Raw genomic sequence first — 17,776 nt, forward strand, 5'->3', positions numbered from 1 at the left:
TTAAATATTTGAGAAGAATTCTAAAAAAAATTTCATTATCCTTGGTCTGTCACATAAAAATAATGTAATGTGACTTGCAATCACACACGTATGTGACACACACACATATGCATAAGTATTTCACAATATGTGCTGAAATAGTCCTGTGTGTGTGTGTGATGGGAATCCTTAATTTCTAATTTTACATTTTTTTTTTTTTTAAAGTTCAATCAAGGACTTTGATTTGCAAATTAGCCTGTGGCTAGAAAATCTTTACACAAAACAACAATTGTTGTTTTTATCAAGTAACGTCATTTATTCTGGTGTACTGTGTGAAAAAAAAAAAATCAAGGAGTGTAAATAATTTTGCAACATACTTTTTTTCTTTGTCAAAGTCAGATTACAGTTGTCATTTCTATTCATCTTTTCAATCAGTAGCTTATTGACAGTCTGGCAGGTGTTCACATTTTTGTGGTAAAGTTTTAATAATCTTTCTTTTTATGTTACTTATTCTTGGGATTTTTCTTTGTTTGCTGAAATTTGTTCTTGAAAATTCCCCAACTTCAATTGATCAAATTCTTAATTTTTATAGTCGTTTCTCATTTCTGCATGGTTCTGCGCCCATCCTATTTGACATCCTCTCAGAAACCCTGCTTGCTCTCAGACTGCTCCTAGTTAAAGACTACAAATCTCTCCAAGTCTCTGTGGTTAGTTATGTTGCCAACGTCCTGAAAAGGACTCTGGTTTTCTTTTTTATTATTATTATTATTCCATTTTTCCCCTTTCAGACATTAGGCAAATGAAGCAAATGCCTTCAATCTACATCCATATACTGTATGAGATAAGTTATGTGGCTGGATAAGCAGAGCCTGTCTCTGCGCTTCAGAGCACAGATGCGGGGATGCTTTGTGAGTCTGCAGAAAGAGGCTGCTTTGGCGGTGGTAATAGGATTAAGCAAAGGACACCCAGGGACCAGCTTATGTGTTCACTTTCTCTATTGTCAAACTTCTTACACAAAACAGAACGAATATCAGACGTAACAGCATCTCAGACACATCCAGAAGAGCTGGCTTAATTGAAAATATAACCTTTATTTGCCTATCATACAGTAAAAAAAACCCCCAACTAGAATCAAAGATTTTTGGATTGAAATCTAAAAAGAGACTGTTCTGACAATATTCTATAGCAGTATAAAAATCATCAAAAATAAATATTTGTATTTACACTCATAAAAAAGTAAATATTCAGTGCATGACCAAACAAACAAATGTTTTCTTAGCAGAAAAAATTTGAATTTTCTGGTTCTAGCAAGAGTTAACTTTTGTCAGCTACATTAACTAAAAAGGGGAAAAATGCCTTTAAACATATCCTGAATTGACTCCATGCTGTCCAGTCACTGGTGGGCAAATAAATCATTTGGCAAATTGACAAGCCCCACTTTTATAAATATATTTTTGCTATTTTAATACCTACATCCAGTGCCGGTTTGTGGTATGGGCCAGGGCGAAATTAAAAGGGATGGGGTGACCGACAAGGTTACATGTTTTCTGCATATTATCCGTTTGCCCTGTAACTCTGATAATTGCTTGCATTTAATTATTTGTGGAGCAGCAGTAAGAGGGGCTCACCCAAGAACCACCACTGCTTACATCCTTTTGGTTTTCTTTAGCTGATGCACACTATGACAGTCTTCATAGTAATTTTATTATTTGAAAAATATTTGCTGCACGTTACACTTTTTAAACATAATAATTTTACCAATTTTGACTACATTAAACCTAGATTAAGTCATGCTAGACGCTTCTTTTTTTCTTAAGTCACTGCTCGATTCTGTGCCAGCTTTATCATTCCTCAATACTGATGCGAAATTTAACACAATATTCAGTGTATTCATAATACATTCAAATAATGTAGTTGTCTGGTGACTCTCTGTGAATTTGCCAGCATTTTTCTGGTCAAGAATTCAAGTGGCAAATCTGTTTTCAGGCAATTAAGAAACAGAGAAATCAAAAGAAGCCAAGGGAATTGGAGGGAAATTAGAAGTGGTCGGGAGCACCCAAGCTCTACGTAAACAAGCGGAGTCGAGAGTGTTCCTTGCCTGGTAATAGGAGAACATATTTGTAGCTCTCTGCTCTGTGGCTTCAGAAACATCTGTGAAACACTGCCCTGCTTCCCACTTAGACATTAGTTGATGGTTGCAGCAATCTGTTCACTAAATCCTTTTATTTCTATGCTATTCTCAGCTTGGTGGGCGATTTCCCTTCAACATAAATATTTGTTGAGTTCAAATATTTGCTAAAAATAATGGTTAAAATGTAAGCACCTGTGTTCCTTTGATACCCTGTTCATACATGTGTGTTTTACTTTGTCTTTCTGAGAGACAGGTAGGATCTTTGTGCCAGAAATGTTCCTTTTGTCATTTTACCTGGATTTAAACTTTCATGCCCTCTTCCAAACACCTTAACTTGAGAGCCTCACGTTCTCTAAAGCAACAACCTGGTTTGATTTAAAAAAAAAAAAAAAAAGTTCTATCTTTGTCTCCAATACTTGCTCAAAAATTAACTCAAATGTTCCACCTTCAATCATAGACACTGATGTAACGTTCGTGTGCTAGTGCAGTTCAGGCAGCTGACATGACAGCACCAGTGGAACGTGCAGTGGCAACGTTCAGTCACGCTCTCAGTTTGAGTCTTAAATCCACGTCCGCAGCACAGCAGCTCGCATCCATCCAGGCCTGGAGACGAGCTGTTGCATGTTCTTCCAGAGGTTCCCAAAGTGCCAGTTTTGCCATTGTAAGAGCAAAAGTTTGGCGATTTCTCAAAGTAGACCAAGTCCAGGGAAGACGGGGGTTTGTGAGCTGGGTTTTCTGGCTCCAGATGTCTGGGCTCGGCTCGGTGAGAGGCACGGTTGCTGCCCTTGTTGGCATAAATGACTCTGGATGCGCCGTCAAAGCGTTCCTTGAGGAAATCTCCCACTGTGCGGAAACTGGGTAGGCGCATCCAACAGGTCCGCACTGTGCAGGAGCCAGACATGCCATGGCACTTACACTCCTGACGCATCTCTGAGGAGACGGTCTGTTGAGAGAAGAACCAGAACATAAATCACCAAACTATCTGATACAAATCTGTTGCATCAAACTGTAACCATTCATTTGTTACCATTCTTCCAGCCTCGTTGTTGTGTAGGTTGGTGAGGTATCGCAGATCTCTGCCCCTCTCACTGGAGTCCACAAACTCACGGCTGAACATCTTGCCAAAGTCCACGTTGTCACTGCAACCCCCCCAGTGCCAGTCTGGGCCTCCAGGACCTCTGCGCCGATAATCACATGTACACGACTCAATAGCCCCTTCTGAGCAGGATCGGGCCACAGCATGAGTCACTCCAGCGCTGGTGATGGCAAACACAAACGCAGTCTCTCTGCAACCTGAACAAGCATCAAAACTCTCCATTAAGAACTTACACAACATTTCAGACAATATTTGTTTTCCCCTTTTGACTGAAAGTTGGAAAGTATTTATGAGTAAATGTTCACAATGTATCCTGCTTAGGGCTGTCCAAATATACTCTGAGAGAGACAAGAAAGACTCACCACGATTGACAATTTTGCCAAAAATTGCTGGACTGTAGGTGGTTGGGCAGTTCCAGCGGCGGTTGCGGAACTGCCACTTGCACTCCTTTATGGCTGTGTGCAGCCCTGCAGCGATGGCGTGCAGAATGCCAGGATTCTGACGAATCAGCCGGCGCTGGCGACGACTCAGGAGGGCCAGGCTTGGATCCAGGACCAACTGCACACTCTTGGAGTTGGTGAGGAGGTTGGACGAGGAAGCCACATTGACTATTCCCCTGAGATGAAGACAAGAAGGAAATCAGAGAGCAGTAGCTGCCTCTTCAGTCATGTGCATCCTGTTGACCCTCTAAGCTAGGCAATGACAATTGTAGTGTTTATTTGTAATGTCAGAAATCACTGTACTGTAATAAGAATTGATTCATTTGGGCCAAAACGCATCAACTGTAACCAGTCAATTTACCTCAAGGGAGAAAAACTTGTATGTATGGTTTTGATTGGTACTTTGATTTATCATAATTTCTTTTCACTGGTCTAGAAATGACTCAATAAATACTGCATAAAAATATGATTAGATGCATTCATTGTGTGCCTAGTTGTACTATATTTAATCTGTGGTAGTAAAAAGTAAGTTTTGCCTTCAGAACATTTAGATAGACGATAGATTTATAGTCAGTAGACTGTGATGAACGTTTTATCATCACTTTTATCATCAGTGCAATAAAACCCACAAAATCTTGTGGTAAAATCTTACAGCCACATTGTTGCCCACCCCTATTCTGAACTCTCACATGGATGTCAACCGAGATCTCATGGGTAGTGTGGTGCCTTTGAAATTACAGTGTGCACTCTGTGCTACAACAATAAGCAGTGACACATGTATTCTAAGAAAACAAGGAAACATTCAGGCTCAGAGTCAGAATACACGTTTTGGATTTCTTTGTGAATCACATGCTCTATCTATCTATCTATCTATCTATCTATCTATCTATCTATCTATCTATCTATCTATCTATCTATCTATCTATCTATCTATCTATCTATCTATCTATCTATCTATCTATCTATCTATCTATCTATCTATCTATCTATCTATCTATCGGTATGATGTTTAATATTTGTGGTCTATTTTGCCACTAATATTTCCTCGGTTTGGGGCCAGTTTTAGCCTCTCAACGCCCCTTTTGGTGCTCAAATGTCGGAACATTCTGGATGTTTCAGTGCGCATTCTAATTTTCCACTTTCTCTTGTATTGCTGTTTGTTTGTTTGTTTGTTTGTTTTTTATGTGTGCCTTCTGCCAGCCTGGATCATGTCTAATGATCATGTCTCCTGATGAGCATTATCGTCCAGGAGAAAGTTAAAGAAAAAAATAAATCGGGCGAGTCTTGGCCTCCTTGGAGGGGCTGACCTACACTGTAGTGCGGTGAGAACCGGGATAATAAATAATAACAATCCCTATTTTGGAGAGATATTTTCCTCATTCCATTACTTCAACTTCCTTCGTTTTTTACTTGGATTTCAGCTGGCATTTTAAATATTTGAATTCTCAACTAATCTAATGACGCCGCAAAAAATATTTTCGTCAAATCGCCCACTTCAACACGCCCAGCCTTCATATTGCTGTTTTCTTTCTTTTTTTTTGTCAAGCAAGAAAGTACTCTAAATCATGCAAATCGGAATTTATTTATATATATATAGATATCTTTATATATATAGCCCTTTAAAATAAAGTGTGGCTCACTGTGTTAGTTTGAGGTCGCAGTTATATGGGCAGAGGAATTTGGAGACAGCTACACGACCCTGAACAAGATCTCGAACAGAATTCCTCTCAGCTTTGAAATAAATACATTTTTAATGTATTCCATATTGCGGTGAAAAAATGTCAGACACTTTCTCGCAAAAAAAAAAAATCGGAGCCAGAAAATGAGGGAATGGGATAAATTTACTCCAAATGAAACGTAAAGCTATAATTATTATATCTAAATTGTTTATTTAACGAACTGTAAATTAAATCTTAATGAGGAATCTTTGAGCCGAAGTGGAGCAATTTGGAAAAGAAAGCTAAAATCCCACAAGTCGTATTACCGTGCGGTTTCTCCCCTTTCTCCCTCTCTTTCTCTCTCTCGTCTCTTTTAAAGAAAAAAAAAAAAAACTACAGAAGTTGTGAACCGTTCCAACACAAACAGATTATCTCGAGCATGCGACGGAGAACTGTGGTAACCCAGTAAAAAAAAAAAAACGCATGCAAAGTGTTGATGCAAGGCAGCCGGCGGTGCACGCTTTCTGGGTCTGGGATGCTGCAGAGGCTGCTGAGCCGCCCGAAGGAGGGGATGCCCCGTCTGCTGCACTCACCACCACCGGCCGCTGTTGTTCACGGCCCCTGTGCGGGAAAGCGAAGACACCAGGAGGATGCAGGCGGCTTTCACTCCCAACAGCAGAGCCAGACTCCTCATCGTGGCTTCGGTTCAAACATGCTGGACGGAAAATGTCAAAATTCACAAGCGCAACAAGAAAGCATCCTTTAATAATAATAATAATAATAATTAATAATAACTGGTTTGTTTAATTATCTGCACAACTGCTTGCAAATTCACAAATGCTCACCGACGAGAAGATCTGAGAGATGCTGGCAGTCCTAATTGACTTAAATGGATCCTGAGTGGAGACAGGTTCCCTGAATGATGTGAAGTGTCCGGGCAGGATGCTGCTGCTGCTGCTGCTGCTGCTGTCCTCTTCACTCTGTCTATCTCAGTGATGCTTTGCGAGGCGCACTGAACGCGTGGGACAGTCCCGAAGATTTGATCCCCTCGGTGACTGATAGGCAACACATTCTTCTCTTATTGAGCGCTACGAGAGGAATAAAAAAGGGATTTGCTGCTCTCATCTCCCTCTGTTTTTTTTTTCTTTTCCTCGCTGCCTTTTCAATAGGATTGGAGGGAGGGATAGTTAATGCTCTTCATAGGGGCGCACAATGAATGAGGAAACACAACTGAGCAGAGAAGAGAAAGGAGAAGGAGTTTTTTGGTAAAAAAAAAAAAAAAAAGTCCACATCAGTCTTGCACATATTACTTGTGAAATATCACGGCCATCCCTTGGAAAAGTGTGCGTCTCACAGCGTTTCCTGAATGGACTGCGCGCGCGCTGGAAGTGGCCGGTCTGATGTGTTGATGCTGCAGATGCTGCCAGTGCGTCCGCTTTGCTGCTCCTGCGCCGCTATCACCGTGCTGTACAGTTACAGCGGAATATGAGCCATCTGAAAATGCCCTTTGAGCTGCCTACTCCCTATAACCGCATCTCCTCCTCTCTGCAGTCCTTCTTCTAAAACATGCACCCGGCCCAGCGAGGCTACGGTTTCACCTCTCCTTCCCGACTTAAAAACTGCGGGTTTATTTATTTTTTTCTCATAATTAATATTTTTTTTCTGGAAGTGCCTTTTATGGGGGCAATAAAACTATCATCGCCTCTCCTTAAAGTGCGCGCACAAGGCGACGTGGATGCTGATTGAAACAGTAACACCCTCACAGTTGTCCTATTACTCATACTGCCTGCTGGGCTACTTAAATATTTTTTTTTCAAACGCGGCACAGATGAAATATGGCCTCCAATCAGAAGTTTGATGCATGATGAAGCAGGGTAAGAGGGGGGACGAGTAAGGATATAAAAAAAAAAGGAACTAGCCTTAACATCTGGCTTGCAGACCTCCCTCGACGCATGAGTAGCGCAGTGTAATCACAGCTTGAGCCACTTTGCGGCATCTCCATCAAACTACATGACTCGGAGCGAGTCTAAATGTCCCCAAAACACCGTATTTGAAACGAATGTTTCATTATGTGACGTGTCTGCTGATTTGCATGTTCGACTGATCTGCATCAACCCTCTTTCTCTTTCTCTCTCTCTGTCCCCCTCTCCTTTTCTCTCTCCTTCTCTTCGACTTTCTCTCATACCTTTGGATGACAGTAAAAGGAAGTGGGTAAGTAAAGGAGAGAGTGAAAAAAGCTTTAATGACAGCCATCCCCACGTTTATACCCCAGCTTTATATATATGAAGGTGCTCAAAGGGGTTTCCTGGAGCAGTCATGCGACACCGAGCAGATTAGAGCTTCAATCCGGATAAAGGGAGCCTTTTATATACAAATCAACTTCAAATCACTTTTTAAGCCACTTAGATATACACACCAAGGCAGAATGCTAATGCACTTTTCATTGCTGCAGCTTAGGGAATGGAAGGAGATTAGATGAATTGGTGTCACTAAGCGAACCGTGTTCGATGGGGGGGTTTTAACTTAATTTTATGAAAGTAGCTGGCATGCACGCTTTATTATAACCTTATTTGGATAGGCCAGAACAGCGACTGATACCGAATCAACACAAATGGTCCGCGTGCTGATATGTAGCAGACTGGGTTATGCTTTTCGTTTTGAGGAAAATGTTTTGAGAAAGTCGAAATTTCTTCTCTTCCAGATACACTTTAGTGAATAAGTAAGCCTCTTATACATGCGACGCCAGCTGACAGGAGTCCGATCTGTCGCTTGAAATGTATGCATGTGCATCTATACTTATACAGCTGATGGCTGCATTGACGAGAGTGACGTTGTTTCAAGCCCAACAACGAGGAACAGCAGCTCTGACGGAGGTGGGAGGTATGGGATGGGGGGGGGGCGCATGACTAAAATCAGTATTGTTGGAGGGTCTCTGAGCTGAGCCGCTTGCCTGCTGCTGCCTCCCTGTCGTACAGTGGAAGGAGCAGCAGCTCTACCCTCCCCCGTTCATCAATAAATAAATAAATAAATAACTCCATTCTAAGACTAAAATCTTCAAAATTTCATCTCTGTTAATTTTTTGAAAAGGAGAGGCCATATAAGCAAAAAAAAAAAAAATCAAATTTAGGAAATTTAACTTTAAATCCTAATAGAAACATTCTTCTGAAGCTCTTATTAAGCTTCAGACCCTTTTGCTTGGAGAGCGCCCGCGCGTAAAAGTTTGGAGACATCTTGTTTACGTCCTCAAGAATGGCCGCTATCTCCAGCAGTATGACAATCATATTGGCTAATATTTTCCAAACAGTCGCCTGTAGAGGCATCCACTCCCCTCCCCTAACCCCTCTTCTCCCCCACCCTCCTCCAGTTTACTCTCGCCGCTCGTCTCTTCTCCGTCTTCACTACTCGCTCGTTTGGCGCAGCATCGATAATACTCCACGCATTTTCCCTACGTTTTTTTTTTTTTTTTTTTTTTTTGTAATATTCTTATTTAACTACAGGTGGCTTATTATCAGAGTTTTAATGTCCCGTCGCGACAGACGCTTAACAAAATGGAGCTATCAAACAAACTCCGTTGGAATCAATTCCTGATTTTGGCAACAGCTCTTATGTCACCTGCGTTAACGTAAGTGCACTTGAGAGTTCCTGGAGCGTGGACTTGCTTTTGTGGGATGTTAGTATCTTTGTTTTATTATGTATATATAAAACTATAGCTATTTATTTAAAAGGTGATACATCTGGATTTCATTTTGCAGGCTAATATTAGAATAACATGAATCATTGTTTGGCAGTCTGTTTGTACGTCTGTGCAATTATAAATCTTATCGTGTGGTTTAATCTGTTTTCGATTATTTTTAACTGTGTTGTTTATCAAGAATTATATTTCTGCTGCAATTAACACAGAGCGACTAACACCAAAGCACATAAATGTTTTCTGTTTCCTACAGTTTATATAACACATCCCATAAAAGTATTTCATTTTGTAGAATAGCAAGTTGAAATCTTTGCTGTTTTTTTTTTTAGAGCCTTCTTAGTATTCAGATCACACTCCCACTGCCACATTCTCTGGATTTGTCTGATGAACTCCTGACCAGCTCTGATGACAAATCCCACCAACCTCTCTCTTCCCTGCAGGGTGCTATGTAATGATATCCTTAGCCTGAAGGTGGCAGGAGATCCAGTTCTAACCCCTCACTCTGTGTGCCTGAGACTGGTAGGCCTCAGCAAACGTCAGATGCGGATGTGTATGCGTAGTCCCGACGTGACGGCATCCGCCCTGCAGGGCATCCAGGTGGCCATCCACGAGTGCCAGCACCAGCTGCGCGACCAGCGATGGAACTGCTCCTCGCTGGAAAGCTTCGGGAAGCTGCCTCACCACAGCACCATCCTCAGCAGGGGTGAGAGGTTCAGAGAAGCTTACACAAGTGTCAAAGCAAGTCAGAGTCTTGAGTTGCTTTGACACATGAATGACACATTTAGAATGACACTGTTTCTCAGTTTCATCTGTGCATTTGTGTGTGTGTTCTCATTGGGAACCCCAGGTTTTCGTGAGAGTGCCTTCTCCCTGGCCTTGCTGGCGGCGGGTGTGGCTCACTCTGTGGCCTCTGCCTGCAGCATGGGTAAGCTGCGGGGGTGCAGCTGTGAGGCCAAACGTCGCCAGGACGATGACAAGATCCGGCTGAAACTCACACAGCTGCAGCTGCAAACTCTGCAGAAGGGCGGGGTAGGCATCGGCATGACCAAATCATTACCCTCAGATCTAAATGGGCACCATGGGAACCTACCGCCCGACCTGCACTCTGCCCACACGTCTGCCATGCTCAAGCCTTTATCAGATGACTCAAGCTCTATGCAGGACACCTGGATGTGGGGGGGCTGCAGTCATGACTTGCGGTTTGGGGACCGTTTTTCAAGAGACTGGCTTGATTCCCGTGGTTCTCCAAGGGACATCTATGCGCGCATGAGGATACATAACAACCGCGTAGGGCGACAGGTGAGTGATGTGCTTATTCATACCAGCAGCTGTAGCCCTTGAACTTTTTCACATTTTGCCTCGCTCAACTCCTACACTTCAGTGTGACGATTTTATGTGACAATCTATCACAAAGCCATGCATACTTTTCAAACGGAAGGACAAATGTATACAGTTTTTCCAAACTTTTTCTCAAAAAAAAACTTTACTATGATAAACACAGTGTTTTTGCTGACATTAATACTGTTGTGTTCCTTCATGACACAGGCTTCATTACTGTGTCATGAAGAAACACACCAGACAGATCAGGGATAAAGTTGTGTAGAAGTCTAAAGAGGGGTAAGGTTATATGATAATAGTAATAATATCTCAAGATTTTGGCATCTCACAGAGCACAGTTTGATTGGCTATCAAAAAAGCAAATGGAGTATGGTACAGGCAGGAAGAAAGAGCAGTCAAGAAGTGAATGGTAACTCTGGAGGAGATGCAGAGATTCACAGCTCAGATGGGAGAATGTGTCTAGAGGACAACTATTTCGTCATGTGTTCACAAGGCAAGAATTGATGGAAAAACAGCCTAAAGAAATCATGTTCAAAGTTTGATGCAAGTCATTTAGAATCCACCGAAACATTTCCAATAAGGTGTTCTGGTCAACTGAGAACAAAATTGAAAAATGTTGTGTACATGTGGGCTAAAAACAACACTACACTCTGTAAGCATAAAAATGAAACATGCTTTGTTCAGCAGTGAAGCTAAATGAAGGACAATCTTTAAAAAAAACAACCTGTTAAAAGCCTACAAAAGACTTGAGACTGAAATGGAGGTTCATCTTCCCAGTGGATAACCACCCTAAACATTCAGGCTGAGCTACAGTCAATTTTTAAACCTAAATCCAAATAAGAGTTGGTGAAGACACTCTACAAAGGTATTGACTCAAGGGGTTACTACAAACCCAGGCCACACTTTTCAAATTTTTGTGTGTAAAATAATTTAGAAACCATCTACTGTTCTCCTTCCATTTGAATTGTGCACCATTTTGAGCTGCATAGCACATTCCGATAAGATATGTGAATGCAGAGTAGCGATATTTTAGAGGAGATACTGTATAAACATGGTGCCTGTTGTGGTTAATTTGGTTGAAATATTCATCTTTCTTTACAGATAGTGACTGACAACATGACAAGGAAGTGCAAATGTCACGGCACATCAGGGAGCTGTCAGTTCAAGACCTGCTGGTATGTTTCTCCAGAGTTCCGCGTTGTTGGATCTCTGCTCAAGGAAAAGTTCTTGTCGGCCATCTTCGTCAACTCCCAGAACAAAAACAATGGCGTTTTCAACCCTCGAACAGAGAACAGTGCCCGCAGAAGCACTGGGGGGTTCAGTGGAGGGCGCCGTAGAAGCATGTCCAGAGAGCTGGTGTACTTTGAGAAGTCGCCTGATTTCTGCGAGCGCGATATGTCGATAGATTCTCCAGGTACGCAGGGACGCATCTGCAACAAAACGAGCTACAGCACAGACAGCTGCAGCTCGCTGTGCTGCGGCCGCGGGCACAACATCCTACGGCAGACTCGCAGCGAGCGTTGCAATTGTCGATTTCACTGGTGCTGCTACGTTCTGTGCGAGGAGTGTCGCCTCACAGAGTGGGTGAATGTGTGCAAGTAGATCCAGCTTTTGTTTTGCTCTTTGTGCAACTATTCTTGAGAATCTGTTTATCCCCCTCACTTTGTGTGTGTTTTTTTAAGTCCATCATCTGGGATCTATTTTCTCTGCATAGCTGCTGTGATCCCAAAATGCCAAGTCAGAGATTGAAGAGGTGACTCATGTCATTTGTCTTGCCATGGCCTGTTTAGACGCTACCCTCTCAGCCATGAAGAGGGCCCACACTCCAGTGTTTCTACCCCACAGAAAACTGGAGAAACAGCAGAAGAGCGCTAAAGTTTCGGTCTTTGCTTTCTTATTCATCTTGTTGTACAGTAGCTGTGTATTTTATTGTGCGAGTGTATATTTGTAAATTCATGATTTGTTAATATGATTATTGTTTCAGAGTGTTTAATGTTGGTTTTAGTGAATGACAGAAAGGGAACTGCCAACATTATCTGAAAGATGAATATAAGGTTTCAGGATCTTAACGTCTTATAATCTCTTCAGTATATACTAATCATGGATAGTTTTGATTCCACAACTCACACAGTGCTATATAAAATAAAACAAAATTTAGTTAGCTCTTATTTTTATCTTTCCAGAATAAAAGAAATCTCATCCACAATTCCAATACAGTGTAAATTATATTACGGTTCAAAAACAGTCTCATTATTTTAAAATCAGGGATTAGGGACAAACTCTTGACCCTTCCATGGAGTGAGCAGCATCATATAAAAAGTTACAAGAAGATATTCATGCAATTATCATATTCTATGGTGTATTTTAATACACCATAGAATTAACCTGTAATCTAAATATCAGTCACACAAAGCAAACATAAAAACAAAGTCACTACAATAGCTTTTTGTCAAACAGCACAAGAGTTTTGCTTATTCCCTCACTGCCATATTTCAGGTGGGCTGATAGGGAAATTGCTTTGGTTTTAGCTGGGATGTCACTCTGAAACTATCATGCTGGCTGCTTTGCCCCAGGTTATTGGATGCCTTGGTGCTTGAACACACATCCAAGGTGACTGGAGGGAAAGAAAAAAGTATACAGAGAAATGTTGCACAGCTTGCCATGCTAACTAAAATATTTGGCACAACTGGATCTGTAAAGAGTGATGACTCTGCTCTGACTCTGTCGAGCAAGTCTTCCTTCTTTATTTCTGTCCAAGTCTGAACATCCTGCAGTTCACTGGGAGCTCAAACTTCCAGGGTAGGAGACATCACAAGGGACAGATTGACCAATCAGATGTGCACCTGGGATAGTGTGAGAACTGCAGTCAGTTAAAAAGTTGATTAATTCTGTTTTTATAAAACCTGACAAAATGTCAACAAGTGTTAGAGTGTTTACATAAGGAACAGGTGTCAACAAGTGCTATCTTGTTCACAAAATATCAACAATCACTTCAGCTATAACCCACAACTGAGTCTGTTTTCAGTTTACTATTTTTCTGAAACATGTCAACATTACATTGAATAAAAACAATCTTCACGTAAGGTTTTATTCCTTAGTTATAATCAAAATTTTTGACTAACCTTGCATTATTTCAAACATTCTTGGGCTTTCTAACTTAAGGAATAAAATTATCAATTTTAACTAACCTTTTTTCCAGTCTAACTTACATGGAACCTTACCAGGACTGTTTGGCATTTAGATTATCATATCAAACCACTAATATCATTGAAATCATCACAGTTTGGAGACTGCAGGAGATCAACTGCGAGAATGAGTTTGCTTAGACCACATCTATGGTCCAACAAGGGCATCCGATGGATCTGGAGAAAAGCAGCTCTTTCAGGTGAAAGGTCAAATTTAAGGTGTGCATGTGCAGTACATCAGTTTTACCAAATTAATTTAAATTCATTATAATTAAAATTGAAATCAGTCAAATGAGTTGTTCCATGCTAATGGGGTGCTTGTTTTGGACGCTCTCCAGAAACAACATAAGATGTTTAAATATCTTTCGTAGAGAGTCAAGCAAAATTGTTGGAAAAATTACTGCTGTGTGTTTCAGAAAGTTTGCCTGTTGTCTCGTCAGCCAACAAAATTTGCGCACAAAAATCTTAAATGTTTTAATTTAAATGTTTTTTTTTTGTTTTGTTTTTTGGTAAATGTCAGATGCATATCATTACATATGGTTCTGGGTTTCTTTGTGACCTCCTGGATGAGTCGTTAATAGGTTTTTTGTTGGTTAGCCCCTCCTAGGAAGGTTCACCACTGTTCCATGATTTCTCAATTTGTGGATAATGGCTCTCACTGTGATTCATTAGAATGGCACATTTTTAGCAAGGAATATGTAACCCTTTTAAAACTGATCAATACCAATAACTCTACTTTTTACCTGTTGTTTAATGTCTCTAGATGTTTGTTTTTTATATCTTTTTGATTGCTTCGTGTTGTCAGACAGGTACTGTTTAAGTGATTTCTTGATTATACAGGTCTGGTAATAATCAGACCTAGCTTGGCTAGTGGAACTGAGCTGAGCTTTCCTTCAAATGTGGTTTAATCCGAGTAAATTCATGATGTAACAATGGTGGCGAATCTGCATTTTGCACTGGATTTACTCTGATTATCTGTCTGGTAGTAGTTTTTGATCATCAGAAACAATTGTATAGGGGGAAAACATTTTTACAGCACTGTGTAAATGTTTTCCCAATATGTTTGCACTCCCAAAAAATCGATATATAGGAGTCGATACGTCGGTTTAAAAAAGCAATTAATGTTAATTCTGATTAATATGATACAAATATGTCTTCATTTGGTATATCTACAATGTGACGTGTGTTGGCTTTCTTTTATATTATACTATAATCCTGGTTTCTCTGTTTCACTTGTTTAAGGGCTCTTTAGATTCTTCCCACATGTACCACATGTCAAAGTGAGAGATGGACCTACTTTAGTCCTGAAGTGATGCTCAGGGTTGTGTGTGTTGGCCTGAGCGCGTGCATGTCTGTGTTTAATACTGTGTAAATGTGGGGATAAGCTTGATGCACTACAGATTTGGGAGGTGAGAGGCTTTTTTATGGCCACTCCACGCTGAGAGAAGGACATTTTATAGCCGCAGGATATTGTTTCCCTAAAAGTATGACTTTTATTACTGGAGAGCCGCATCGAGATGGAGCAGAGAGTTGGTGGTGATTATACCAGTCTTTTGCTGCGTGAGGATCTGAGGGGATCATCTGTCCAGAGTTCATAGCCAAGGATGTAACTTGTTGAACCACTCGCTGCCCGGGACGCTCCACGGCTGTTGCTGAGGGGACAGACGAGCGAAAAATATAAACACGCCTATAGAAATGGACGCATCTATGCGGAAAGACGTGTGTATGTCGAAGCACATACACACGGCACAATCAAAACCATGCACGCGTGCATGAACTGTGGATGTAGCAAAATGCTAATGTCGCCACAGGACTTGATTTATGATGACTGCATTCCTGGATATCTTAGATAATCCAAACTGTCTTTGTGCTCAGCCTGCTGGGAAAAGCCTTTCTGCCACATAGGATTTAATGCCAATTAAGTTTTGTTTGTAGGGACTTTGGTAAATATCCCAAGACTCCAGAGGAATGACAGTGCCAGTGGCTGAGTTGACTGCTCTCCCCCTTTTATATCTTTTTTTTTTCTGAGGGAGTTGTGGAGGAGTTACGCAGGGAAGGTATAAGCAGGAGACTGCAAATGGCTTGGAATGATAAAGGCCTGGATTTCTGGTTTGCATTTCTTCATTCCTTTATCATTTCACCCTGGAGCTGCTGCATAAGGGAATTTCCTGTCACTGTTTCTCCCATGTGTGAGACAGAGGTTGGGTGGACTTTTTCTTTCTTCCCATTCTCCCCCTCGTCGTTGCAGAGACACATGCATAGCAACACATAGACTGCCCCTATAACCACCCCCCCTTGAGTAATGACATCCAGATTGGGCTGAAATTAAAGAGAGGCAGGCAAGGCGAGGAAGTCAGGAGAGATAAAAGTCACCCGCCTTGACTGACACGATGATTATATGTATAAAGTAAGGCGATTTAGAGTGTTTAGTTGGATATGAAGATGTGGGGGGAATAGGTCTTCTTGCCCTTCATGCAGTGGTGATGCAGCAGCAGTGGACAAACAGAGTTACTGAGATGGGGTGAATGAACTGTACTGTGTATAAAAATGTGCCTCAAAACATCTGCTTCTCAACTCCCCTTGCATTTTTTGATGTGGGACAGGCAGAGAAGGAGAGCGGGAGAGAAAACACAAGGAGCCAGCTACCCAGAACATCAAAGCCCCTGCCCTCAACGTACAGGCCCTCATTAGTTCAGCTAGCAGAACCAGCGACTCTTGTGATTGTATTTGCTTGGGGTGCGTTCTGGCAGACACATCAGAGGAAAGGCTTCTTTAAGTCATAACTCCCCACCCTACCTCTCCCGCCCCCACCCGAGCCCGCCGTAACCCCCCTGTAACCCTCGCCGAGCTCCAAAACCGGGCCTGCTCCCCCACCATCCACTCCACCCCGTAATCTGGTGTGCAGCTGCAAACATCTGCTCCCCTTTTGATTCCCCAGCCTTCGCCGCTGAATTGATAAACACATCTTTTACCGGACCGCTGACTGACACGCAACACAGCGGAAGAAGAGAGGCAAATGTTGGATTCACCCACAACTGCCGAGCTGGTTTCAGGTTGTGTCATTTAATCACACTGCTTTAGTTCTGGTGGATAAACAAGCATCCGGCACATGATAAAATACCAAAACAATGACTGAAGTAGATTAAACCAAAACAGATATAAATTCACTTTGTTCTGTTGCCTCTTGTGTCACTTTTATTATCTGTGACACAAGAGTGGCTTCTGCCAGGAAGTATCACTTGGCATCCAATTACAGTCAGGCAATGACTTATTCATAAAGATGATTCCTGTGTTAATTATTTAAGCATGCTTGCCAAGAGACTTTATGTTACTTAGGATTCATTGACTGGGCTCCTGTAATAAGACAAAAAAAAAATACATATTTTCACATAGAGGATGGTGTGTTAATGATATGCTGACAATAAGTTTTTTCTTCTGAAATGAGGAAAGACAAATAACCATTTTGCCATTTGCTTTATTGATCCAAACAGTCTTTATTTTATGAGTTTGAGAAATTTTCTGTCTTTGCCATAGAAGCTGAATAAACACTTAAAATTAGTCTTCAAAATGTTACAGGTCGGTGAAAATAAAAATTTATGTAAGATATTTTTTCCCACCCATCTATCCTTCCATGTGTAATATTTATACAAGCATTGCATAATTAGACTATTATTGAATGTGACAATGTGTGTGAGTAATGTGACATCTCCATAAATTAAATCAATGAAAAAGTGACCTTCATAAATCATGTTAATTAATTACACACACACTGATGTATTTCAAGTGTTTTTCATTAATTAGCGGCAAAGCTAGCAGCTAATTAAAAGTAAATTTAGTTGTTTTTCTGTTTCCTTCTTCTTGCACTGATGCAGTACTTTATGTGAAAGGGTACATTACTAAAAATTTGTGATAAAATGTCTCCAATATTTAAAAGAAATAATCACTGGAAATGTATAACTCTCTAGAAAAAAAACAAAAAAAAAAAACAGAAGCCAAATATAAGTTTCACATTTTAAAATGAATTCCCGAAACAGACTTTTAAAGGATTTTCTGTTTGTCTGGAATGTTCCAATAATGTATAAATCAAATGATAACCTTGTAATGTTGACGGTTGTACTGATTTTTTAAAAATAAATTTGACAAAAGACACGCTACTGAAGAGTTTGAGAAGATTTCTCGGGACTTTATATTTATTTATTTAGTTGTTTCGTACTGAATACGCATGTGGAGAGCAGCTGCGTGCCCGCAGTCCACCTGC

General features: G+C 41.0%; 2 protein-coding genes across 3 annotated transcripts; one reads left to right on the plus strand and one right to left on the minus strand.

The window, feature by feature from the left end:
• Window positions 1-959: 959 nt before the first annotated feature.
• Window positions 960-7,064, minus strand: wnt1 (wingless-type MMTV integration site family, member 1). Of its 2 annotated transcripts, XM_032574690.1 has the most exons (6): window positions 6,615-7,064; window positions 6,150-6,534; window positions 5,898-6,019; window positions 3,569-3,822; window positions 3,138-3,403; window positions 960-3,053 (listed from the first exon to the last, which is right to left on the minus strand). In XM_032574690.1, the coding sequence occupies exons 3-6, from the start codon at window positions 5,996-5,998 to the stop codon at window positions 2,562-2,564; spliced, it is 1,113 nt and encodes a 370-aa protein (XP_032430581.1). In that variant the 5' UTR covers window positions 5,999-6,019; window positions 6,150-6,534; window positions 6,615-7,064; the 3' UTR covers window positions 960-2,561. The 2 variants fall into 2 exon arrangements, with proteins under 2 accessions (XP_032430581.1, XP_032430573.1); XM_032574682.1 differs by having other exon boundaries at window positions 6,150-7,064.
• Window positions 7,065-8,678: 1,614 nt separating this feature from the next.
• Window positions 8,679-17,672, plus strand: wnt10b (wingless-type MMTV integration site family, member 10b). The gene is made up of 4 exons (XM_032574669.1): window positions 8,679-8,926; window positions 9,436-9,698; window positions 9,843-10,294; window positions 11,435-17,672. The coding sequence occupies exons 1-4, from the start codon at window positions 8,853-8,855 to the stop codon at window positions 11,933-11,935; spliced, it is 1,290 nt and encodes a 429-aa protein (XP_032430560.1). The 5' UTR covers window positions 8,679-8,852; the 3' UTR covers window positions 11,936-17,672.
• The last annotated feature ends 104 nt before the right edge of the window (window positions 17,673-17,776 follow it).

This window comes from Xiphophorus hellerii, chromosome 1 (assembly GCF_003331165.1).
Source record: "Xiphophorus hellerii strain 12219 chromosome 1, Xiphophorus_hellerii-4.1, whole genome shotgun sequence".
NCBI classification, from domain to species: domain Eukaryota; kingdom Metazoa; phylum Chordata; class Actinopteri; order Cyprinodontiformes; family Poeciliidae; genus Xiphophorus; species Xiphophorus hellerii.